Consider the following 27,607-nt stretch of genomic DNA (forward strand, 5'->3'; position numbering starts at 1 on the left):
GATGCGATGTGATGGACCCGATTTCTAAATCGGCAGCCCAGATACTACATAAGTACCGGAGTTTCTTTACAAGGAGAATGATTTGCTGTAATCCCTGCGATTTGCTGCAAATGCTCAGGAGTCAGGGGGATATATCTCCCCCATAGTCTGTAGGTAGCCATCCTGTAGTCCAGTGGTAGCCAACCCTAGCCCTCGAGAGCTACCAACAGTTCACATTTTCCAGACAACCTAGCTGCTGCACAGCTGCACTCATTAGTCACTGACACATCTTAAAAGATACACAGATGGAGCTAATTAGCTCACTTGTGATTCTGTGAGGAGACCTGCAAAACATGCACTGTTGGTAGCTCTCGAGGACTAGGGTATGGCCAAACTATGTCCCTCCAGCTGTTGTAAAACTACAAGTCCCACAATGCCTTGCCACAGTTTTGCTATTAGGGAATGCTAAAACTATGGCAAGGCATGCTGGGATGTGTAGTTTCACAACAGCTGGAGGGATGCAGTTTGGCCATCCCTGCGCTAAACCAATATTTATAAGAGTGATGAGTCAGATACAGACACATCTGCAACCTTGTTGCAGCTGAAAGAGAAATCCACTGAATGATATAAAACACGTAAGATGTAAGAAACACATTTTAATAATATCTGGCATCATCCAAATTATGGTACACACCAAAATATAATATATTACAGCGGAAATGATTTCAGTGCTTATTATAAAAATAACATTGTATATAATTATACCCTAATTCTATACATCTATCCAACAGTTATTCAAAAATTCACAGCATAAATATATTTGCCTGGTTTTTACAGTAAAATGACAAACTATTTTATGTCATTTTAGTGCAAAAATCTGTCAAATGTATTTAATCTGGTTGAACCAGATCAACCGAAGTGTTGGGCTGCGAAAGGTTTACACCAGTGGTGTAACTACAAAATTTGCACCCCCACCGGCAATTTCGGCAGGGCCCCCACCCTGTTACCCCCCCAAAACCCTGTCTTACCCCTCCACTTGCTGCCACCGCCGCTGGGTCTGTAGTCCCGGCACTTCTCCTGGCTCCTGTTGCTAATGAAAATGACCCTCACAAAATTTCTGCCACTAACAGCAGAACGTTTTTAAAGGATGCTAGAGGAGGCCGCATCTAGCATCCACAAAAATAGTCTGCTGTAAGGGGGCAGACATTTTGTGATGGCCATTTTTCAAAAGCAGCAGGAGCCGAGAGGAATGCCAGGCCTGCAAACAAGTAGATCAGACCCCCGGAGCCCACACTTACTCAGAGCCTCCCCGCCACCATGGGGTCTGCGTGGCTATTGTTACGCCACTGGCTTACACCATATTTGCCTTGTTCTAAAGATATACAGTAGGACACTGAAAAGTGCTTAACAATGTGCAAAACACAATTATCATAATAATTTAGCTTTAAAACATGTTGTTTTAAAGTACCAATAGTGTTCATTCTAGAACCCTGCATCCTTTAATATCCTTGCAGTACCTCTTTCCTGCCTGGGGTATCACTCTCTGCTGTGGCGTCATTATCACATTGTTTTGAGATACAGGCCCCGGACAAGACTGTACTAGAAGCACCAGCACCAAAACAGACAGCGACACCCCAGGCAGGAAAGAGGTACTGCATAGGTTTTGAAAGGATGAAGGTGCTAGAACGAACACTATATACAGTACAGTCAGGCCAATTGTACAATTTAGTATTTGTGACAAAGGAATATGACAAAGTACACAATAATCAAACCATTGTGTGTATCTCTTAGCAGCATATGTCAATAGCAAACCTCTGCATAGCTATAAAGTGTTATAACACACATAAGGTTATGCCAGGAACTCACAATCTTAATGAATATGCAACAAACCCAAAATAAGATGGATTCATTAAACAATTAAAAATAATAAAAAGGAGAACAAAACACACATATAGGACTACTGTCTAATGCTAAGTTTCTCATATACGCGTTTCATCTGTGCAGCAGACTTCATCTGAGGGTAACGCGTGCTGAACAGATTAAGGGCCCGATTCAGCAAGTGTACATTTGCTTCCTTGCGAGCCCATAAACGCTGCCTGCCGCCCGTCCAAATGCCTGCCCAACCCCCGCCGCCAAATCCCCTCGGTACCATGGGAGGGGATGTACGTGAACACATCCTCTCGCATGCAGCCGAAGCGGAAAGAGAAGTCATTCGATGGTCGCGGACGGTGGACCATTGATAATGGGTAATAAAAGTCAGTGTAAATTGACTTTTATTTTTTCGTCGCTGAAGAGGGGGCAGGCACTGATGTCACAAGTGCCTGGACTTTTTGGGATTTACAGTAATTCATCACAAATAATTGTATAATTCAAAATAAGGCGTCACAGAGTTTCATAACGGACATTTAGATTGACATATCACAGAGCAGAGCCAAACACAGAACCTGCTAGTGTGTATGGGATACTAGAGAGATGCACACACGTATCCTCATGATAATAGACACAGACCTTGCCCTTCGGTTATCGCAGGTGGTAAAGTCTACATGTTACTTATCATTAAGGTAGTAGATAAATTCAGGGTATGGAGTTTACCTTTATGGTCAGTGTGCAGAGATGCAATCAGAAATAAAAAATTAATCCGCACACCAAAAGAATTCTCTCCCTGAATGTAGACCTATCTAGGTCTACACAAGGACTACAGATCCCAGAATGCTCTGGCAGTTGATGCATATGGAGGGTTGGAATTTAATGGCAATAAGTATGCACAATCTCTTCGGACAATCAATGGCTGTCCTACCTGCACTGTAGTGTGCCTGGCTACAGTGACCAGTGCAACCAATGACTGCCTCCCACTGAGCATTCGCTATATGGAGGTTTGGGTTTCTGGGTGATTTTGTCCCGGCCATGGGCTATTGACAAAGCTTTAATGCTTAGCTTTCAAGTCCCTTATTACTGTAACTGCGTAGTTACTGCTGCATTCTTGTTTCATATAAAGATTCTCTGATCTATTCTGGTTTGAAGATGCTAAGATCTAGTCTGGCGTGAAAGATGCTCAGTTCTGGTCTGGTGTAAAGATGTTCTGGTCTGGTGTGAAGATGCTCAGTTCTGGTATGAAGATGCTCAGTTCTGGTCTGGTGTGAAGATGCTCAGTTCTGGTCTGGTCTGAAGATGCTCAGATGTAGTCTGGCATGAAGATGCTCAGATGTAGTCTGGCATGAAGATGCTCAGGTGTAGTCTGGCATGAAGATGCTCAGATGTAGTCTGGCATGAAGATGCTCACATGTAGTCTGGCATGAAGATGCTCAGATCTAGTCTGGCATGAAGATGCTCACATGTAGTCTGGCATGGTGATGCTCAGATCTAGTCTGTTATAAAGATGCTCAATTCTAGTCTGGTATAAAGATGCTCAGTTCTAGTCTGGCATGAAGATGCTTAATTCTAGTCTGGTATAGAGATGCTCAGTTCTGGTCTGGTCTGAAGATGCTCAGATCTAGTCTGGAATGAAGATGCTCAGATCTAGTCTGGCATGAAGATGCTCAGATCTAGTCTGGCATGAAGATGCTCAGATCTAGTCTGTTATAAAGATGCTCAATTCTAGTCTGGTATAAAGATGCTCAGATCTAGTCTGGCATGAAGATGCTCAATTCTAGTCTGGTATGGAGATGCTCAGTTCTGGTCTGGTCTGAAGATGCTCAGATCTAGTCTGGAATGAAGATGCTCAGATCTAGTCTGGAATGAAGATGCTCAGATCTAGTCTGGCATGAAGATGCTCAGATCTAGTCTGGCATGAAGATGCTCAGATCTAGTCTGACATGAAGATGCTCAGATCTAGTCCGGCATGAAAATGCTCAGATCTAGTCTGGAATGAAGATGCTCAGATCTAGTCTGGCATGATGATGCTCAGATAGAGTCTGGTATGATGATGCTCAGATCTAGTCTGGGCTGATGATGCTCAGTTCTAGTCTGGCATGAAGATGCTCAGTTCTAGTCTGGCATGAAGATGCTCAGTTCTAGTCTGGAATGAAGATGCTCAGTTCTAGTCTGGCATGATGATGCTCAGTTCTAGTCTGGCATGATGATGCTCAGTTCTAGTCTGGTATGATGATGCTCAGATATAGTCTGGTCTGAAGATGCTCAGATCTAGTCTAGTCTGAAGATGCTCAGATCTAGTCTGTCATGAAGACGCTCAATTCTAGTCTGGTATGATGATGCTCAGTTCTAGTTTGATATGAAGATGCACAGTTCTAGTCTGGTATGAAGATGCTCAGTTCTAGTTTGGTATGAAGATGCTCAGATCCAGTCTGTTATAAAGACGCTCAATTCTAGTCTGGCATGAAGATGCTCAGATCTAGTCTGGTATGAAGATGCTCAGTTCTAGTCCGGTATGAAGATGCTCAGTTCTAGTCTGGCATGAAGAAGCTCAGTTCTAGTCTGGTATGAAGATGCTCAGTTCTAGTCTGGCATGAAGATGCTCAGTTCTAGTCTGGTATGAAGATGCTCAGATCTAGTCTGGTATGAAGATGCTCAGTTCTAGTCTGGTATGAAGATTCTCAGTTCTAGTCTGGTATGAAGATGCTCAGATCTAGTCTGGTATGAAGATGCTCAGATCTAGTCTGGCATGAAGATGCTCAGTTCTTGTCCGGGATGAATATACCATGCAGGTCCAGATGGATATTGGCATTGACGCTGGCACGACCCACTTCCTTAAAGGTTTTGGCATCCAGTATTAGTAAGAAAGGGGATTTGTTTGGGTTGGAAGATACAATAGAAGATAATATAATCCCTGCAACAAAAAAACATGGGTAGAAAATCATAATGTATTCCTAAAACGTCAGAATCCATATGTAGTTATATATAAATGAGGTTTCATAACTGTAGAATTACAACATAAAGACATGTATGGTATTAAGCCTTGGATAGAGATAAAGGGGACATTCAATCTTGGATTCCAACTGTCGGAACGTTTCAACAGTCAGAATCCTGGCCCAGCCAGAGACTCGACAGGTGGAATTCAATGTTCCGCCTGTTTAGTGGCAAAAAGTGGGCGTGTCAGCAAAAATGGCCACGTATTGTCGGGAAACAAGTGAAGTGATATTGACAGCTTTCAATTAACTTATTTCAACTTGCAGGGGAGAAGAGGTGCCCACTTGGGAGCAGGAGCCTGGCGGCAGATGACCACTGCCTCCCAGAGTTACTCCTCTGATTACAGGATAGGCTATGGGAGATGTTGGGACTGGTAGGGTTAGTGGTGTTCACACCCACATGACACTGGCCACACCCCCACAGCACTGGCCACACACCCAACTTTTCAATTTGAACCCCTGTGACCCTTAATCCAGACCAGGGGATGTGTCTATGTAACTGTAGATTACACAGTGCTGTGCATTTACAAAGATACACCTGTGTTCAGAATGTGGCACAAAGCACCGGAACAGGACATACCGTCATCCTCTTCTTTGCCATCTGGGTGTGGTACAAACAGGGGTTCCGCAGGCCAGCACAAATCATCACTCCAAACCAGCATCTCCTTGGTCAAAACGTCAAACTTCACTATCTGGGCAATTAAAAACATAGCAAGTTTCTTTTTTTAATAAATTGTGTTTTAAATCAAATATAATTGAAACTGGGTATTTATATTACAATCTATTTTTTCTGTTTTTCTCCCATGTAGATTCAATTTCACACATATGGTCCTATTTCTTTGACTGCTTTTGCAGCCCAACAGAAACTTATACCATAAGCGATGAGCGAATTAATAAAAGAAAAGATTCTTAGAAGCCCAAAAAATCTGCATATTTTACTACAAACGGTTTCTGCGAGTTCAGAAGTGTATAGAGAACTCTGTCTACTTATAAGGTACATGGGATACAGTAGTATGAATTACACATTTTAAGGAATATATTAATCATTAAGGGGCCTATTTATCAACAACTGCATTCTCAGATGCGCATGTGCTGTGATACTATTGGCCAAATTCGCAATGTGCTAATTGGTGTCACCGCACGGATCATCCTTGTGATGACATCAGTTAGCACATTGCGAATTTGGCCAATAGTATTTAATAGTATTTGGCCAATAGTAATTAATACATCTGTGACGGATCTATTAATTATTGCATGCAGGAACAGAGTTTGCGAGAAATCTCTGTCCCTGTGATGAGTCTCCTCTGCCGCCAGCACCCCACTTCCCAAAGTGACCCCTACTTATGCTCACCTACTCCGGAGATTGATAATCGGAGTGCCTGCAAGTCATCGGGGCTTCAGTGCGGCAGTGCAGGCTGTGCCCTCAGGGTGGGGGTACCTGTGTTATCCTCATTACAGGGTGTCAGCAATGCAGTGTTGCTGGCAGTCATTTCAATGCGAAGGGGGCGACGGTGTCGGCAGTGCCTGTGGTGTCCTCGGTGTTGGCTGATGATGATTTTGTGGTGCTGGTGTCAGTAGTGCACTGGTGCTGAAGGGTTTACAAACTTTCAAGCACCACTGTATCTGTATCTGTGTTCTAGTGTCAGGATTTATTTCATAAAAAAAAAAAAAAAAGGGGGGCAATCACTTACAAGGCAAAACCATGCCTTGTAAATATGATTGCCCCTTTAAGAAATCGTCAGAGTTCCGCCCCTATCCCGCACAGCCGCCGAACTCAGAGTCTATTACCTTTGGCCCTAAGGGCCACATGCACTAAGCTTCAAGAGTGATAAACAACCAACCAATCAGCTCCTGTCTGACATTTTTCAATGTAGGAGCTGATTGGCTGGCTGTTTATCACTCTCCAATTTTTCGCTTTGGAAGCTTAGTGCATCTGGCCCTGGATCTTGTTATGAGTTTAAAATCTGGATTGCTAGGGTACAACAGGAGTTACCTTGGTGGGAATTGGGCGCCACTCCACGTGGGAAGCGTAAACATATCGGTATTTCTTGCCATTATAGTCGTAGTTAATTCTAGGTAGTTCAATTCCTAGAAATATAAAGCATCGTTTAAAGATATTATGAAGCAATATGAACATATTACGGGCTGAATGCAGTTAGGAGTGAATACTTTGTGTCGGCGAGAGTGTGTAGGCTGCATATACAAATCTATGAGTCCGGGACGAGATCTTACATAATGCAACCTGTTTTTTTAACATTTTTGAATGAAAGTCAAAACCTATACCAAAACCAGAACAGGGGGACATGCTCATGTCTACAAATATTGGAGAGACATAAAATACCAACCAATCAGATCCTGTCATTTTTTAAACACAGCCTGCAAAATGACAGTTACAACCAGGGGTGTAAATTCATACCAGGTACCCAGGGGTGAAACTGAGGGGGGTCTGCCACCTCCTCCTTCCCTGGCATTTGTCAGTGCATGTGCTTTAGCGCAGTAGTACAGCCGCCGAGGTCTTGGTGATTCATCAATGCTACCAATCTGGGGCATAGAAATTCCTTAATGGCGCAAAATGTGGCGATAAGGAATCTTTATTTTCGAAGGCTGGCGCGGCCCCACAATAATAAAGAGAGTTAATGCTGCCCATACATATGTGCGATCAGATGCGATGCATTGCATCTGATCACATCAAGTGGTGCCCAGTGCAGCACCCGATGTCGCATGCCATCCTGCGATGGACATCGGGTGCTGGAAGAGGGGTGGTGTGGGGCTGTGTAGGCGGGACCGGAGCTGGGGACCATAGCGGTGGAGCTTTCAGGCGGCGGGACTTCTCAGCAGCAGCAGTGACTTTGAAACACTGGGACGGCCCTCTGATTGGCTGAGAGAGCTCTCTCTCTGCGGCCTCAACCAATCAGAGGGTCGTCCAGTGTTTCAAAGTCATCTGCTGCCGCTGCCGAGTCCCGCCGCCTGAAAGCTCCACCACTCCGGTCCCCGCTACACAGCCGCCATGCCTCCCCTGCTGCTGCTGAGTTCCTCCAGTCCCCAGCATTAAGGTACCGGTGCACCGCTCCACGAACCCGCCGCTGATTGCATTCGAGCAATCACACGTGGTTAACAACCACATGCGATTGCTCATGCAATTCGATAAATATTATGTGCAGCTCATAATATCTATCGATGCGACATTCGACGGCATGCCCAAGGATTTTGGGAATTGATGAATTATATAATCTGTGGAAATTATCGGGGCAGAGATGTGTGCTGTGATTTCTCCTGCATTACAGGAATGATTAATAGTCCTGAGTAACATCAATGTTCAAAAACTTGAATATCCCAAAGCACAGGTTCTCAAAGTCGGTCCTCAGGACCCCACGCAGTGCATGTTTTGCAGGTCTCTTCACAGAATCAAGTGAAATACTTAGTTCCACCTGTGGATCTTTTAAAATGTGTCAGTGAGTAATGAGTGCACCTGCTGGGTGACCTGGAAACGTGAACTGTGTGGACCGAGTTTGAGTACCACTGTCCTAAAGTTTCTAGTTGTTATTAGAATGAGTCATAGATAAAAGTAAATGCAGTATTTCTTACCTTCGCATAGTGTCTCTGGCTGGCAGCATATGTCGCCGCTTTTGTCTCTGACCGCGGTTGCGCTGGTGTCCGGCAGCCTGACAAGGTTAGCCCCTACTTCTGCATTCTATACGGTGATAACGAAAGAAAATTATTTTTCAGTAGTTTGCATTCATAACATCGTAATGCGTCCTAGTATTGGGGCTGATTCAGAGATGATTGCTGATGTGCTAATTCTCAGCCTGAACAATTATCAAATTTTTGCGCATGCGGGGGATCGTTGCACGCATGCGCGAGGGTAAATAGCGACAAATTGCATATAGTTTGTAAATGCATCATGGACACCTGCCGATTTAGGGAGTGTCAGAAAAACGCAGGCCTGCCCAAGCGTTTCAAGGGAGAGTCTGTGACTTAAGCGCCAGCCTTGATCAGCTGGTCTCTGACACAAGTGACCGGTAGGGTCAGACTAAAGGGGCCCATACACGGTCCGTTAAACGGATCCGTTTGGGTCTTAATTAGCACGCTTCTCATCGGATCGCATGCCTAGTGCATGCGGTGTGCATGCAATGCGATCCGATGCGAAGTTTAGCTAGTACAAAAAGTATGTGCAGCACATACTTTTTGTACCGTACTATGTGATGCGCGGGAGCGCGCATCGCATAGTACTAAACGGACGGTCCGGGAACGGACCGTCTATGGGCACCTTAACTCACATTTGCACAGACTGGAAAATTAATTAGATGGTTGGTTCATGTATTGCGTATGGATTTTCGCTAATTAATTTGCAGATGTGCAGGGGACGGGTTTACTTTCTGTTTGGGCTATATACTTGCAATCATCTGCATCTATGCAGATCAGTGATCAGGCCTGAATCAGTCACAATCATGTCAAATAAAAACAATAAACAGTACAGATGAGACTATCCGTACATTGTGTTGTGTGTGGTTGAGATTGCATTCCTATGCAGAGAATAGAAAAAAATATTGTCTGTTATGGGGGGGGGGGCTACAAGAGGCGGAACTAGCGGAGATGCAGTCGGTGCATTGCATTGTGGTTTACCACAGTGAGGGGGCCGACAGCCCCCAGAAGTATAATGAGTTATTATGACTGACTTATTATGCACCGCTGGCTGCACTGCCCACTCCAGTGTTGCAGCCTGAAAACGGCACACATTGGTGAATGACAGTCTAGGCTCGGCTGGAGGGGATTCGAATTTCTATCTCTCTTCTCAGCTCCTCCCCCTAGAGTGCTTGCTTTCATTCTGTGCAGGCTGAAGGGAAGGTGGGGCCGTGATGTCCTCTCTCCTTAGCTCCTCCCCTTTTTATGTTATGTTCCAGCTGCTTCTCTCTCTCTCTCTCTCTCACTCTCTCTCTACAGTCTATGCTCTCCCTGACGTCACCTTCTCCCTGTCACCCACTGCTGTCATTCTCTCCCTGGCATCATCCTCTTCTGGCCATCCATTGCTGTCACCCTCTCACTCTTCATAAAAACAGAAAAAAAAAGTCTCCAAACCATTTCATTTACATTTTTTAAGTAATCATATTGCATTTCCCATACTTATGATGAAAAGTGCAATCTGGCCAAATTGACCAAAAAAAACCATAAAAACACTGCAGTGAGCCCTGTTATAATTATGCTATCTCCGCTGGCAGTAGCTGCGATGAATGCGGGGTGGTATGTTTCACAAAAAGTGCCCCAAATAAGTCTGCAGAGTGGATTCGCAGAGACAGAACTTTCTTGCGAGATACATCCATGTGGTGTAATCAATTATCGCATTGTGGGTTGGGTCAATTTTATCACATCACATCCCCATCTGAAACTGACCTTATCGTATTGCAGAGGGACAACGAAACGTTTGCTGCACGGTATAGAGGTCAGTGCTGTCATCTCAGTTAAGTTGTTCCTTAAATTGGCCATATAAAACATTTCATAGAGACTGTTGTTCTGGTACATGATAATATCGAATACAACATGGCCGTCCTCTTCATAAGCATTAATGTGATGATAGGTCACCAAGGCATCCGAATAATATTTCTCTGCAATTGGCTTCTTGGTCCTTTTATCAATGATGTGAAACCAAGTCTGAAAATCATGCAAAGAGAAATACACTTTTTAAACATGGGTTCAAGAAGGCGTTTGCCCAAAGCTCACATTTCATAAGAACATACACAGCAGCATAACAGATCTGTGTTGTGTCAAAGTGTACCAGTTGGGGGTGGTGTGTACACAGGAGGATGCCAGCAATAGAGGAAGGAGACCCGGCAAATCTCACTGCAAAACCAGGGAACGAGTTATGGCAGCAACAGGGCTGCAATTAGACCATGGGGCTGGGAATATAGACAGAGCCAGAGGCAGCCCCCCTCTCTGTCTAGGCCCAGGACTGCAGACCCCGCAGTCTGCCCTGATGGCATCTCTGCATAGACCCATACCTCCCAACCAACCCAATTTTGGAGGGATATTCCAGTGTTTCGGTCACTATTCTAGCTACAGTGTCTAATTTTGGATCCCGCTCTTCCCCTCTTCTCTGCTTAGTAGTGGTGAATAGATACCATAAAGTTACAAGCATCAGATGAACGCATCTAATCACTAGAGATATGGACTAGCTGAGTGTTTAGCATGCCAACAGCGTGACAAAAATGGGAATGTGGGCGTTATTTCCTGAATTGCCATGCTCTTTTACCGACCTACTATTCACAATAGATGGTAGCTATGAGGCAAAAGTAATTGATATACGTCTCTCTGTAGACCCAGCACACCTGAGACCTACATACAATGTAACATGCTGTACCTTCTCATCATCATGGAAGGTGAGGCAGGAAGCCCAGTTGACACCACGGAAGTAAGCAGTTGCCATCTTCACAATATCCAACTTTAAAGGCTGTTCTATAAAAATAATGTAGTTTTCCGTCATCCCGAAGCTGTGGTAGTAGCTGGGACTCAGAAGGCGATGGGCAGGAATGGAACAGAGAACTTCTGCGTTTTTCAGGGGCGACTTTTTCTTAGTATCTTTATCTAGGACAAAATCATTTCTGTTAGTGCAAAGATGGATGGACCTCATTGGATTAACATCATACTAACAGATTTCTGTATCTGTTCACACTTCAGATCAAGTTAGTCCCTCACTAACCTTACTTTGGTTTGGCAAGAACCAACACATGATCAGCTATTCCCCCTAGTAAAATTATGGCCAATGTTATGCTCAGATCCTGCCATTGGAGACCTTAGGTTCGTGAGCTTCCCCATCATTCCGAGAGAGTAGGAAAGTGTAGCACTTGCATTACTAAAGGTGCCCATACACTAGGGTGATTTACTTGCTATTTGGTCACTTTTTATGCTACAGCAGCGATAAATCCGTGGTTCCATGAGCAACACATTGGAGCCTGTAGATCACACCTACATTACAATAGCTTTATTGCGTCTCAGCAGGCTTGGCTGGGATTGCATACTTTGTATGCAAAATGACTGCATACGGTGTATCATTTGCATTCCTGCTGCCCGGGATATTCCTGGCAAGGTCAAAGGGGGATCTGGAGCAGCCCTAGGCTAGAGCTAGCCAAACCGGTCCTTGAGATCTGCCAACAGTCCACATTACCCAGACCACATAGCTGGTGCACAGGTGCAGTCATTACTGTCACATTTTACAGACAACATAGCTGGGGCACAGGTGCAGACATTACTGTACAATTTTACAGACCACCTAGCTGGTGCACAGGTGTAGCCATTATTAACTGCCACATTTCCCAGACCACATAGCTGGTGCACAGGTGTAGTCATTACTAACTGTCACATTTCCCAGACCACCTAGCTGGTGCACAAGTGTAGTCATTACTAACTGTCACATTTTCAAACATATTTATTTATTTATTTATTTATTTACAGTTTCTTATATAGCGCAGCAGATTCTGTTGCACTTTACAATAGTAGACAATGATAAAACAAACTGGGTAACAACAGACAGACTGGGAGGTTAGAGGGCCCTGCGGCAAGCTTACAATCTATAGGAATATAGGAGGGAAACACAAGGACAGGCACCAGTAATAGCATAGCAGTCCCACCAAGTTACAGGTCCAGAAGGGAAGCCATATAATACATAAGTGCCTCAAAGGGTTATCTGTGTGGGCTCAGGGGCGTAACTAGATATTCGTAGGCCCCATAGCAAAAGTTTGTAAGGGCCCCCTATTTAGCAACTGATGGTAGTAGTGGTACGATTATTTATAAGGCGCCGCAAAGTGTCCGCAGCACCGTACATAGCAAACAAAAAAACAAATTACAAGGTAACGTACAGGGTGTGTTGAAAAATACAGTATAAATAGGGGTATAGCTGGTAGAACTAAAATCAGCATCAGTTCAGAAGTAGGTGTCAAAATTGTAGAGGAGACTGAAGATGAAGTAGAGGAAGGGAAGAACAGGACAGGAGCACAGGTGAGGTAATGAGGTAGGGTGAGTATGTGAGGAAGGAGGACCCTACTCATAAGAGTTAACATACTAAAAATAGGTGGGTGGACGAACGAAATACAATAGGATAAGTAGGAACGGAGGCAGGATAGGAGGATCAAAAGAGGTTAGGAGGAGGGATAGGCTAGTCGAAAAAAGTGGGTTTTGAGGGAGCGCTTGAAGGAGGTACGGGAATCAGAAAGCCTGATGGGTGGCGGGAGGTTGTTCCAGTGCAGGGGGGCAACGCGAGAGAAGTCTTGGACACGGGAGTGGGAGGAGGTGATTAGGTGAGAGGTCAGTCGGCAGTCAGCGATGGAGACGGGAGGGAGTGTGGATAGAGATCAGTGAAGAGAGGTAGGGAGCTGTGGAGGAGGAGAGAGCCTTGTAGGTGGTGGTGAGGAGTTTAAAGAGAACTCAGAAAGGAATGGGGAGCCAGTGAAGAGATAGACAGAGGGGGGAGGCGGAGGTAGAGCGGCGGGAGAGGAAGATGAGCCTAGCAGCAGCGTTAAGAATGGATTGGAGAGGTGCGAGGCGGGTGAGAGGTAGCCCAGAGAGAAGGATGTTGCAGTAGGTAAGGCGGGAGATGACAAGAGAGTGAATGAGAATTTTAGTCGCGTCAGTGGAGAGGAATGGTCTGATGCGTGAGATGTTGCGTAGGTGAAAGCAGCAAGACTGTGAGAGAGCACGAATGTGGGGGGTGAAAGAGAGGGAGGAGTCAATGATGACACCGAGGCAGCGGGTTTGGTCGGTGGACGTGATCTCGGTTTCACCAATGCTGATGGAGATAGTGGGAGAAGAGTGGATGTTTGGGGGATGGAAGATTAGAAGTTCAGTTTTAGCCATGTTTAGTTTCAGGAAGCGTTGGGTCATCCAGGCTGAGATGGCCGTGAGGCATTCGGAGACCTTGGACAGGAGTGATGGGGATAAGTCGGGGGGAGGAGAGATAGATTAGGGTATCATCAGCATAAAGGTGGTAATGAAAACCACAGGAGCTGATGAGGGTGCCCAGAGAGGTGGTGTAGAGGGAGAAGAGGAGAGGGCCAAGGACTGACCCTTGGGGAACACCGACTGGCTGCGGGGTAGTAGGAGAGGAGGAGCTCGGAGTGGAGACGGAGAAGGAGCGATCGGAGAGGTATGAGGCGAACCAGGAGAAGACCGTGCCAGTGATGCCAAAGGAGCGGAGGGTGTTGAGCAGGAGAGGGTGGTCAACAGTGTCAAAGGCAGCCGACAGATCAAGCTGGATGAGGATAGAGAAGAGGCCTTTGGATTTAGCCGATAGTAGATCGCTAGTGACTTTGGTCAGGGCAGTTTCAGTGGAATGTAAAGGGCGGAACCCGGATTGGAGGGGGTCTAGAATGGAGTTAGCAGTAAGGTGGCTTAGGAGACGATTATAGGTCAGAGGTTCTAGGAGCTTGGAGGCAAAAGGGAGGAGGGAGATGGGCCTGTAGTTGGATGGAGAGTTGGGGTCCAGATTTGTTTTTTTGAGAATTGGGGAGACAAGAGCGTGTTTGAAGGAGGAAGGGAAGATCCCAGAGGATAGGGAAAGATTAAAGAGGTGAGCCAGGTGAGAGCAGACTGACGGACTGAGACGACGGATAATATTGGAGGGGATAGGATCGAGCGGGCAGGTGGAGGGAGAAGCGGATTGAAGGATAGAGTGGACTTCAGCAGCAGTGGTGGGGTAAAATGAGGACAGGGGTTGGAAGGAGGGGAGTGGAGATGTAGGAGGGGAGGAGGGAGAGGGTGAGGTCATGGCAGCAGTGATAAAGTAGGATTCCTTGGCCAGAGCAAGGGCAGAGCTGAAGGAGGAAAGAATGAATTTGAAATGGAGATAATCCGCAAGGGAGCGTGATTTCTTCCAGAAGCGCTCAGCAGTGCGAGAGCACTTTTTAAGGAATCGGGTGATAGGCGAGTGCCACGGTTGGGGGTTGGAGCATCGAAGGGGGATAGAGGAGGGAGGGCAGGCAGAGTCCAATGCCGAAGATAGGGTGTCATTATAGAGGGAGGCGGCGAGGTTCGGGCAGGACATGAGGGCGATTGGGGCGAGAAGAGGACACAGCTTGTTTGAGAAGGCAGCAAGATAAATGTATGCAAAACATATTACTTGGTAACTATGGGCCCCCTTCAGCTCTGGGCCCCATAGCAGCTGCACCCCTTGCACCTATGGTAGTTACGCCCTTGTGTGTGGTACTTAAATATGATAGGCTTGCCTGAGGAGGTAAGTTTTCAGGGAACGCTTGAAAGTTTGGAGGCTAGTGGAGAGTCTTATTGTGCGTGGAAGGGCATTCCATAGGGTGGGAGCAGCCCAATGAAAGTCCTGTAATAGTGAATGGGAGCTAGTGATCCATGCAGAAAAGAGATGCAGATCATGTGCTGAGGTAGGAGATATTTTGTGATAAGTAAAGAGATATATGCTGGTGCAGTATGGTTAATAGCCATTCATTCCTAAACGACACACTCTACAGATCCACAGTTGCCCTGGAAAACCTGAACTGCTGGTAGATCTCGAGGACTGGTTTGGCCACCCCTGTCCAAGGCTAACACCAGAAACTGCGGCACCAAACCCTTTTGCATGGTATTATTAATTATCCCACTCAGATATCACAACATTATCAATAGTATCTGGCTAGGATTTAATACACAGCATAAATGACCTTGCAGCACAATAGATCACAATAAATCAGCATATAATATCTGCAATGAGTGCATTGGAATGCATGGGATTCTTGTTACTGTCTTACCTGCAACTAAAGGAGGAACCCTGAAAATCATGTACTTTGTTTTTCCTTTTTCACCAATGGATGTTCCCATATTTAATGTGTTCCCCTCACTGTCATAATGGGGATGAGCTGTAGCTAAATTGACTGTCACATACTTCATATAGTCCACCTACAAAATACAAAAAGACAGCATAACAGTTTAAGTGACAACTGAACCCAGGAATGCAACGCTTAGAAGTTAAAAGTCCCTTTATCAAAATATGATGCGGCTAAATTTTGCCGCAGCCCAGGGACTATGAGGCCAGACACAGAATACAGAGGGTCTGGTGCATGGCCAGCAGCTCACAGAGTGCAAGCCATGGTGGTGATGTAATATGGGGGCGTGGATCACGGCGCTGCATTGCACAAAGCCACGCCCCCTTTTGATGGGACCACACCCCTTTTTGAGAGTCCTGCTTATGACCCAATCATACGATTTTAAGTTTTATGGAACTACAATTTAGCCGCAAATATTGAATGAGAAATGGGGGTCGGTATCTCTCTACACGTGCAGCAGGGTATTTCCATTTTGCGCGTTTTTTTGCTTGGCTAACAAAGCTGAATAATGCCCCATGTGCAGCAGCGATAGTCAAACAAGACTGATGTTTATAAATGGGAAACCTCATACCTTTTCCAGTGTTTCCAGAGACTGAGGATCGATTTTCCTAATGAAGTTGGTTTCCGAGGAAGCAAAATAATCATCTCCAAACTTTATGATGTTGATTAAGCAGTTATCTGTGAACTCAGGCACCACATGTGACAGGTAAGTGAAGGCCCTGTAATGAAGGTTACATTACTTTACTGAGGAAGCTTTGGCCAAGCTGAGTCATGCGTATATAGTAATAACACTAATGGGTAAGATAACAATATCATTTACTTATCATTATTTCTGCAAGTGCAGCATATGAATTGTGTCTGAGGCCCGATTCAGGACTGTTCGCTGGGCTGCGAGTGTTATGAGATCAGCATTCAGGTAAACGCCCTTCCACACATGCAAATCCCACCCATGTGCCGGCTGAGACTGTTCGTAGTTGTGCACATAGGCTGAAAACCAATCACCATCAAATGATTTCCCCCCTCTTTGCAGTGCCGAGTAAGCCAACACTTACTCAGCGCTGTGCTGGCTGTGGGGAGATATGGGCCGCTGATGACATCAATCCTCCCTCTACACGACTGGGCGCTGTCTGTGTATTTGCTGCAGCACTCCCAGAAAACACTGGAGTGCACCCAAAAACGCTAATTGCCAAGGCTGTGCATTTGCAGCCCTGCGATCAGGGCTGAAATGGGCCCTAAGTACTGTATACTTCCCATTGGTCCCAATTCTAGCGACCAGTCTCTATGTGAGTGCACTGTCCCGCTGTCACTGTGAAGACTGTACAGGATTAGAAGGTATGAACCATTCACGCTAATGAATGTCTCTGATGTGTTATGGTGATTGTGACAAACAGGAGCGGGAAAAGGGGCACTAGGAACACACCCAGAAACATGTCCCATGCCCTATGTGCAGAAAGGGGAAATATACCTGTACTGCACTCCGGTAGCCCCCTTTCATACTGGCCCATCGCTGTGTGGGCGCCGGTGCTGTGCATCCATTATAGTGACACCTATAGTCACACCCGCTAGCTACAAGCGGAGATGTGACTGAGATGCATATGACTGGGATTCTCCCATAGACGCTTATGGGGTACGTACAGTGCTAAGACATGCACCTGTGTGTTAGCCCCTCTGAGCATCAATGCCACATTTACTACTGTGCCTTATATGTGTGCTAGAAGTTACCTGTATATGCCAACTGTTATTTAATAAACTGACACATGGGTAGGATTTGGAACTTACCTGGCAAATATATTTTTGCAGGGGTCTGGATAGGCCATGGTCCCAAATTCTGACACTACTATTCTCTTGGCCTCCATGTTGGACGTGTACGTGTCACTGCGAAGGAACTTACTTCTGTAGTACACCTCACCTGCCAATCAACAAACCGGGGAAAGGATTCATCATCTTTTACACTGATAAGGCCAATTACATCTGAATTTAATTATATTAGTATTCTAAGCAAACCTCCATGTTCCAGTGCTTTATACTCTGCTTCAGTAGTGGCCCCAGAGATGAAGCTACAGCACAGTTCAAAATTCACATATGTCAGAAACACCAACTGCCAGTGTGTCAGTTTGGAATGGCAGTTGCTGTGGCTCCCCTATTTAATCAGGCCACGCGACCACGACACTACCATGGCACTCCCACATGTATCTTTTTTGTGTATTCGCAAAAAAGCTGCCAAGATGCCATCCAGAAGCTCCCATATCACAGCTGTAGAGATCCAGCCACATACGGGGTGGACAATCTGACTCATATCCGCCATCAAAGTACATGTGCATGGCGAAACACGTGCAGCTGCTGTAACTGCCTGCAGCGGTGCAGTCTGCCAATACCTGTGCGATGGTTTTGCTTTTGCATCTGATTTAGAATCAGGCCCTATGCTCTAACAATCTAACATTATTTGGAGGAGCACAATTATAAATTCAGGACATCGTCCAGCTGAGACCACTCCAAAGGGCAACAACCTCCCAGCACATTGGTGCAGGACTTCCCGAGTCCTGTCCATCTGCACTTTTATCTCCATCCACTGACTGTGTTACAAGCAGAGTCCATTATAGAACAGAATCCTTTTTAGGGAGAGATAAGAAGGGGAGATCCTCTGCCTTACCCAGCAATAAGCCTTTTAAATGACAGAATCACTTTTTAATGTAATTATGTATTAATAAATGTGTTAATATTTTATTGTTCCTCCCATTGTGTGATATCATTTATTTCCTCATTCCTCACAAGCGCAGTTTTCAACCCTTTTTTCTTATTTGTGCCAGAATAAACGCAGGCGTGTTTAGTGAAAACACTGTAATGCACAAGCATTTTAGGGGAGGGTGTGCGATCGGCCTCCATCATGCTGATTTAATCGCAGCCGCCAAGTAAGTCCCTGGCGACTCAGAGCCTGCGATTAGTGGTGACCAGGGGGGGAATCACTGGATGGTGAGCATCTTACGAGTGGATTTGGACATATTCTCCCGTACTGTACACATCTATTCGCACATTCATACGCAAGGTGGGATTTTACTCTAGCAGGGCGACATCTATCTGATCATTGGCTTCTGTCAATTCGCTGCCGTGCGATCTGGTCTGAATCAGACCTAATGTCCACTGGGACTGATGAATATATAATTAACTCTGATCTGATGTGTGCAGTTATCGGCCAAATGCACAAATCAGGCGCCCAGAATGCAGCTGTTCAACCTATGACCCCAGTTGTTGGTGCCCTGGTGGGGGCCTAACGGATAAAGAATAATATTTCATGATACAGTATGTAATGCAAGATTTATTTTAATGTTTTAGAAATAATTTTTGATTGGTATACATTAACCATATATATTTCTAAAGGACCATGCATGGCTTCAATTTATTTTGTGAGCGCAAGCAAATCTTCATTACCATTGTTATTATTAATATTATTATTTATTTGTCTATATTTTTAAATAATTTAGCTACAAATCAAATTGTCTTTCCCAGGCGCTGTGATCCGGCTTCCTTTTTCCTTTATATGGAGATAAGGCAGGAATGGGGTAAGTACTAGTGGAAAGGTGCTTGCCAATGCCATAGGAGATGCATTTTGGTGTGGCAGAATTTGAGGGGGAGTGGGCGCCACAATCCCGTATGTTACCCAGTGTCTCCTGGAGCCCTAATGGCATTGAGCGTTGGGGCCATACCTACTGTATGTAAGTGCATCTGTAGGTGTTACCAAGAGTAACAACACACATCTTTAGAGATATGTGCTGCTCTGTATGCAAGTATAGGCAATGCGTCATACCAGCTTATCTCTCCTGCTGGGCAATGCCAGGCATCACTATAACATCTAATGACACGCACTTACCAGTGGCATAAGTTTGTCACAGTTGCCCAGAGGCAAGATAGATATTGGTGCCCCCCCCCCCCCACACACACACACACACACACACACACAGTACCTTATATAAATATATGTATGTATGTGTGTGTGTATGTATGTATGTATGTTATGTACAGTATGTATGTTATGTATATTATGTTTAATATAAAGAGACTGTTATATCTTTGGTCCTGCTAGGATGGGGAGTCAGCCACAGAATCAATGTCAACAGTTTTTAACGGACTGATTCAATATATTAGGGGGGAGAGGTACCCCCTTGGATGCAGGAGCCCAGCAGCAGATGACTCTATTACCTCCCAGAGTTACGCCTCTGACACTTACCATTTTTAAAAGTGAAACTGTGCAGTAAAGAGAGACCATCGAACCAGTGGCTGTATGACATCTCCCCGACAGAGTGTATTCCGGGCCCATTGCGTAGCAGCGTTCCCTGCAGCCAGCTTGGTATCTGTCCTGAGACAACAAAGAAAAGACCTTGTGAAGAACAAAACACACATAAGTGACACAACACCCAGCAGGGCAGAGACTATTGTCAAAGCTTTCATTTACATTGTGAACCTCAACCATCAACATGGACATCTTATAGGCAGACTGGGGAGCTGCGCTGGGCCCTACAATCCTATGGGCCTCTGAGTAGGGGCGGGTGGTATTCACACACTCAGAGCAGGGAGTCAGAATTCTCTACTTACCTCTCAGTCTGTAGCCAGACAATGAATGGCTATAAGCATGCTTATTGGTGGATAGCTGAAGCTATCCACCAATCAGAGTACTGAAAGCCATTCACTGTATGGGAGCATGAGGAGAGGCAGCACTGGATCACAGGAGGGGCAAGGTAAGCAGTGATTGGCAGTGTAGGGACCCCAGTGCATGACTTTCTTTGCCCAAGGCCTACTCTGCTGTTAAGATGGCCTTGGCCATCAATCCTGTTCCCGATAACCAAATTCCAGAGCCTACACTTCATGGTTCATGTACACCATGCCCAACCAACCGACTGGACACCTGATATATATTTTATTTGTTTTGACAAGAAACAGTGTCCACTCCTGGTGCCATCTGTGTCTGCCAACCTCTCCATGTGTGCTGTAACAAGGAATTGTGAGGTACCCCTGGTGCAGTAAAGTGATGTTACAAAGCAGCAGATCACATTACGGCAACAGAGGTGACAGGAACAGGGAACCTCAATGATCGGAAGCCCTCCGGGAGCTCCAGTCACCATGCCTCCCAACCTTTCAGTTGTGCCCATGGGGATGCGCGCATGCACTGCAGGCATGCACCTGAAATTTGTGGTGTGGCCTCATGCAGTACTTCTGCAAGGCTACACCTCCATATTTGCCACTGTGGGGGTGTGGCCAGCGCTCTGAGAGCTGCTGGCCAAGTCCCCCACCCCTCTATTTCTCTGAATAGAGGCTGATTGTTAGACTCCAGGGAGATTGCTACTATTTCAGGAAGTCTCCTGCAGGATGCAGGAGGGTAGGTAACTAGTGATCAAAAGAAATCAATACACATATGAACAAACAACCAAATAAATAATTGATTAATATGAATGTATTGCATAAGCACTGTAAGGACTAAGGCCATTTGTTTGTATTTCAATACAATTTGCACAGGAGCCCACATACTGTATAACACCAGATACCCCAGCGTTATTTGGAATTTTCTAATAACTCAATACAGGGTCTTGTTTGTAGTTGGATGCAAACATGGACCTTAAATAAAAGTCACAACTGTATGTATGAGTAGGCCTCAGATGTAAATCCTGACTACCTTATCTATCTATCTGGCTGAGATGACTGGACTGCAGCTGGAGGCATAATTACATTCTCAGTACAGAAAATGCTGAAGATCTCAGCACAAAATGCAAACACAACACAGTTAATAGCCAGATTGAGCCTATAATAAGTACCCAAGTAGATTGATGCATCTGCAATGTTTAGCAAAGCAGATTAATATATATATCTATATATCTATATCTATATATATATATATATATATATATATATATATATATATATATATATATATATATGACACCATCGATGCAGCAACAGGTCTTCATGGGATTGTCATGCAGGGAACTTGAACACCCAACCTCACGCACCACAGTCAGTCACTGTCTATACACAGGAGAGAGGGACAGTCATATGGGGCATGCTGGCAGCTCATAGTGCGCTGGGGATGCCGCCGCAGTGACAGCAAACGGGAGGCATGGCTCCAATTGCTTCATTTGCGTTAAGCCTCGCCCTATTTTGCAAAGGCAATACGAAGCCACAGCTGGGCACACCGAATGTTAACTTGTATGTTTTCTGTCACTGGACACCTGGTATGAGTTTATTCTCCTGCTGATAACTCTCTGTTCTATGTACGGCAGCATTTAACTTTACGGAAGCATGGAGCCAATTGCATAAGATAAATAATCCATCAACCAAGGCTGACTTCTGGGTACTCGGACACCCCATTTAAACCCCCCCCCCCCAACCGACATGTACCAATGATGCACAGAAGATCGTTATTGCAACCATTGTTCCCGATGTTATATCTTTAATATATAGGTGACAGATCTGAGAGGGCGATGGTATTTAAGCACATTTGCCACGCGGGCGATCGCAGAAGAAACAGCATTTGCAACCATGCCTGAATCAGCCCCAAAGTAACACCACAATATTTGCTAAAACTGCTGCACCATTAGACAGACGGAACACAGAATTCCTGATTCAGTTTATAAAGGTTGTAAAATTGACCTGAAGTAAATCTTTGTGCAGTGATGCAATGAAACAGACAACATGTCACAGTTATTCATTCTCTTCTCTAATCCAAAACAATGTCCTTATTTAACCTCCAATTAAGGGCGAGCTTGTGTTTCATTAACCCCTAATCCTCTAACACCAGATCTTTTTTTGGCTTATACGGGGACAGACTAAAATGCTATTTATGGGTATGGGCAGGGCTGGTGAAAGGTTTTTGGCACCCAAGGCAAAACTTCAGCCTACTGCTCAGACCTCCATCCACACACCAATACCAACTCAGGTGACAGTGTGGAGATGACATCTTAGAACAGGACAGGCCAACTTGTGGCTCGCCAGATGCTGTGCAACTACAAATCCCAGCATGCCTTGCCACAGTTTTAACACTCCCTTATAGCAAAACTGTGGCAAGGCATGCTGGGATTTGTAGTTTGACAACATCTGGAGAGCCACGGGTTGGCCAGGCCTGGCTTAGAAGGTCAACACCTGATGTTTGCATCAAGGGGCTGATTCAGATTTGTACGAATTTGGAATAATCGTCAATTTAGACTTTTATTACCAAAGGGGAGAGAAATCATTTGATGGTGAGTGACCATCGGATGATTTCTCTGGCCGTATGCTAGCGATGAATTGGCCTCCATCACAAAGTCTCTATGACGCTAAGGCTCTGAGGTGTTCCATCCCTATGAGTGGCAGATTGTATCTATGTATGCCCGTTGAGATGTAACTGTAGGTAGCCCTTGTAAAAACATCATATCACCCAACTGTCCAAATTTAAGTGGGATAGTCACGATTTGTTGTGCTTGTCCCGTGTCCCACCCGCAGGCAGCAGTGTCCCACGTTGGGGGCAGTTGCGAGTCCCTTATCACTTGCTGCCCTGCTTAGCAGTGCGCAAAGCGTCTAGTCACTGAGAGAGATGGACAGGGGGCATGGCCAGCAGCACATTTTAGAATGTAAGTTCTCAGGAGCAGGGCCCTTTCTCCTCATGTGCTGTTCTTAGAATATATCCCTGCCACCACAATATTTGCTTTAGTGCTCTTTCCCCTGATGGAACTGTCTTTATTTACCATGTGTTGGTGATCGAAATACAAAAAAAAAGAAGCAAAATACTTGTGTATTACAATAGGGAAGTGGGCGATTCAGCAAATAACTGTGCTGTTAGCAACGTGTGTAATTACTAATTGGACTAATAATACTGCAGTGGGGTGTAAGTAATGGGCCAGAGGTCGGCCTCATAGATTAGTGCCGGAATCTCCACCCATTGTTATAGGAGTTGCAGGATTTACATGCTCCAGTTACTAGCTAGATTAAGTATGTTATTTAGCTAAGAATCAGCTGCGCATTGTCCTGGTGTGCCTCATTAGTACTATACAGGGTACGCAGTGTTTTCTCTTTCCTTATCCACTCATTTACGCCCTTTGTAGTGAATAATTACATAGTGTTCGCTTCGATAAATGACAAAAGGCATCTCCCGTTATTAAGACTTGCCTTGTCAATGTAATTCTACTTGGCACAGCTAAGAAAGCATGTACCGTCATATTTGCACAATGAAGCAATTATTCTTTTTAGAGCCTGTGGGCACTGGGGAGTAATTTACCTAGGTACTTGTGTATTATAGCGGCGCCCCCGATTTCCATCGCGCAATGTTTTAATCGCATCGCATGCCATGCACCCGATGGCATGCGATGCGACGCGATTTTTGCCCCCTATACGATGAAACATTGTATAAGCACCCTAAAGGGTGCTTTTAAGCACCCTAATGGGTGCTTACAATGTTAAATGCACCCCCCCGCCACCCCCCCACTATAAACGTGAACCCGAAGCGTGGCGAGCCCGCGAGGGGCGGCGGTACGCGTCCTACGACCTTTTCATACCCCCACTATCCACGTCGGTGTGGAGTTGAGAATAGAAAGTGTGGCGAGCGCAGCGAGCCACCGAGCCCGAAGCGTGGCGAGCGCAGCGAGCCCCGCGAGGAGACACGGATACCTTCACAGGTATCGGAGTCCCCTCGCGGTCTTCACAGGTATCCGCGTCCCCTCGCGGGGCTGGCTGCGCTCGCCACGCTTCGGGCTCGGTGGCTCGCTGCGCTCGCCACACTTTCTATTCTCAACTCCACGCCGACGTGGATAGTGGGGGTATGAAAAGGTCGGAGGACGCATACCGCCGCCCCTTGCGGGCTCGCTGAGCTCGCCACTCTTCGGGTTCACGTTTATAGTGGGGGGGTGGCGGGAGGGTGCATTTAACATTGTAAGCACCCATTAGGGTGCTTATACAATGTTTAATCGTATCGCATTGTATGGCATTGTATGCCATATACAATGTCATACAATTTTAAAATTGTATGGCATTGTACACTATCGCGCGATATCGCGTCGCATCGCATACCATCGTATGCCTTATGGTATGCGATGCGATGGGCGCCACCAAAAGACACAAGTACCTTTACCTATTTCATGGTTACGTGGTGCATTGCACTACTGTGGATGAGTATACACATCATGCAGATGGTTGGGTATACTGTATATATACTCTTGAGTGAATTTACTGGCTGAAGGGGCATACCATCTCAGCCGGGACGGCAGGGGGACCATGAAAGTAGGTAAGTGGACACACACAAAGTGTGCCCTCATGTGCTGGCTTCGCGCCACACTACTAGAAGGAATAGATGGTCGGGTGGATAAAGAAATTGTTGTTCCACCGACCTTGCTGCTGCCACTGCAACAACGTATGTTCCATCAACACGTGGTCCAAGCTACATTCAGAAGATAGGAACTAGTCGTGACCTATTACGCATACACAACTGTATTCCCACCATTGTGGTGCAAGTGGAACAACTTTTTTAGATGCCCTTTCCAAATTTGTGGAAAAAGAAGGGACATAAGGCCAGATTCTCTAAGCTTCAAAAGTGATAAAATGGAGAGTGATAAACAGCCAGCCAATCAGCTCCCTGGGAAGATAGACAAGTCAAGATAATTTCAGCCCATAGCAGCCGCCTCACCCCCTCTCCCAGCATGCAGATGCAAAAAGTGGCGGTCTGTCGGTTGATGATGCAATTAATAGCCCCATTCTCACTTGACAATGCCAGTCGCAATGGCGCAAACGAGCGCCCACACTTCTACATGACCTAACTTCTGTGACTCTATGCACCCTCATGTTAGGGGGGGGATGCATTAGATCGACACCACTAGGTCGACAGTCAAAACGTTGGCATGGGGTTTTCACCTTTTTTTTTACCCGAATGTTGACACACTGTGTTCCCTCGCATGGTTCGCTGCGCTCTCCATGCTTCGGGCACACTATTTTATTCTCTCACTATGCCCTAGTCATCTAGTGGGACGATTATAAAGATTAGAAAGATTGTGCAGTGTGTATGGTTGATGTGAGAAGAATCACCCACAATGGAAATATCACCATCACATTTTATATCTTAATACTGAATGTTACTGGGAAAGGTATATGTTAATTTACTATTTTAAACCTGTTTGCGTAAGTGTGCATGTTTATAAATATAAACAGTGTGCATTATCATGGCACTTCTCCCAAAGGCGTTATGCCACAAATTGGGACATTCACAATACAACATGTGAAGTCACCTGCCTCCAGGTCCCCAAGTAGTGCGGCTCAGCACAAACACATCACAGCTACTATCTGCTAGTGTGAGCCAGCTGGTGTGGCACCCAGCACAGTATTTTATGATGTCACAAATCGTGACATCATAAATATACAGCATGTGACGTCACCTGTGCCCAGGTCGCCAAGCAGTGCGGCTCAGCACACACACATCACAGCTACTATCTGCTATGGGTGCCGGATGGGGTCCCGACAGTCGGGATCCCGACAGTAATTTACCCGATGTTGGGATCCCGACAGTCAAAACCCTGACACATGGGGGCCCGACGGCCACCGGATATTCTCCCTCGTGGGGGTCCACAACCCCCATAGAGGGAGAATAGAATAGGTGCCGAGCGTAGCGAGACACCGTGCCCTCAAGGGGCTTTGTTGCGCTCACCATGCTGTCTGGGTCCGACCAATCGGGATCCCGATGTTGGGATAATGACTGTCGGGATCCCGACTGTCGGAACCCTATACCACACCCATCTGCTATAGTGTGAGCCAGCCGTTGTGGCACCCAGGCCCAGCACAGTATTGTACAAACATTACATTGCCAGGTGCAACGTTATACAATCTTATTATAATGGGAATAGTATTTCATCCACAGACTATGTGTATAGACAGACACTTTATTGCATGTGTACGGGCTGTTATTCCCAGTAACATAAGAGATACAATGAACATATGTCATACACCCTATTATAATCTTTAAATTTACTGGCGTCTGTTAAGTCCATAAGGGATTAGTGTTAGTTTGCTCCCCCTCAGCCCTACTCAGATGGTACATATGACAGGGGCTGGTGATTCTGCAGTGCTTCTATCCTACATCACAAAATACAGGGGATTATAGCGCTCCTTACCTTGCACTTGTGCCTTTATAGGCTCAGGACATTCCTGGCGGCTCTTGGAGAAGATGACACCTACTACAGACTCTACCAGGTCTTCTCTGCCCTCCATGGCTGGTACACAGGCTGGCAGAGGAGGGCTCAGCTCTGCTTTCGCCTGCAGACACTTGTTCTCCCAGCAGCTTATTATAGAGATGTCTTGGTCAAAGTACAGCTGGGCTGATGCTGTGTTTACAACTGCACAATGCAGGACTCACACCCCCACACTCACACACACACACACACACTCTCCCTCCTACCATGGCAGAAGCAAGGATCTTATCTGTGTTCTAGAGGGTGGGGGGGATAAGAGTGTAGCAAGTCCAGAATTAACCTCTACAGATCCAGAGATGCAGAAATATTATTTATCTAAAGGATCTTTTTTTTTTTTAATTAATATAGAACACAAAATCAGTGATTGGATTCTGCAGAACTGTGCAAGGTGGGCGATAAAAGGGATTGGGTCCAAGCTGGGACAGTCCGGACTCCAGCGTGGAGATCTCCGCAGCGGCGTAGCTGGTCCAGTTCTGTGTTCTAGAGTCTGGACTGTTTCAGCTTTCACCTTATCCCTACAGAAAGCAGCCTCCAAATGTATACAGTCACTTCATTACCTTATTGGCATCCTATAGGTGATATAGGTGGCTGCGGTATGGGAAGGAAGTTAATCCAGAGGATAGATAACTTAACCAGGTTTTAGGTTTAGTAACCAGTCAGAAGAGGTTTACAGGATGTCCCAGGTTTAATGCAGCGGGTATGTGTAACAGATACACAGCACTGTATATGTGTAGTAGACCCAGCCAGGAACATACTGTATATG

At 45.7% G+C, this 27,607-nt stretch overlaps 1 protein-coding gene across 1 annotated transcript; it reads right to left on the minus strand.

Moving 5' to 3' along the window:
* Positions 1 to 525: 525 nt before the first annotated feature.
* BCO1 (beta-carotene oxygenase 1) lies at positions 526 to 27,038 on the minus strand. Its single transcript, XM_083164999.1, has 11 exons — positions 26,767 to 27,038; positions 19,878 to 20,006; positions 17,435 to 17,564; positions 16,227 to 16,374; positions 15,581 to 15,728; positions 11,194 to 11,417; positions 10,230 to 10,487; positions 8,427 to 8,532; positions 6,835 to 6,929; positions 5,422 to 5,533; positions 526 to 4,762 (listed from the first exon to the last, which is right to left on the minus strand). Exons 1-11 carry the CDS (start codon positions 26,861 to 26,863, stop codon positions 4,608 to 4,610), a joined length of 1,602 nt encoding a protein of 533 aa, XP_083021125.1. The 5' UTR covers positions 26,864 to 27,038; the 3' UTR covers positions 526 to 4,607.
* Between the last annotated feature and the right edge of the window lie 569 nt (positions 27,039 to 27,607).

Source organism: Crinia signifera, chromosome 11, assembly GCF_055691185.1.
Source record: "Crinia signifera chromosome 11, ASM5569118v1, whole genome shotgun sequence".
In the NCBI taxonomy this organism is placed as follows: Eukaryota; Metazoa; Chordata; class Amphibia; order Anura; family Myobatrachidae; genus Crinia; species Crinia signifera.

Coding starts and splice junctions, on each gene's coding strand:
- BCO1 (XM_083164999.1), bottom strand. CDS start 26,863: ATGGAGGGCAGAGAAGACCTGGTAGAGTCTGTAGTAGGTGTCATCTTC. Junction 8,533..10,229: donor TCCCTCTGCAATACGATAAG/GTCAGTTTCAGA, acceptor ATCACCGTATAG/AATGCAGAAGTAGGGGCTAA. Junction 6,930..8,426: donor GCCAGAGACACTATGCGAAG/GTAAGAAATACT, acceptor TTATATTTCTAG/GAATTGAACTACCTAGAATT.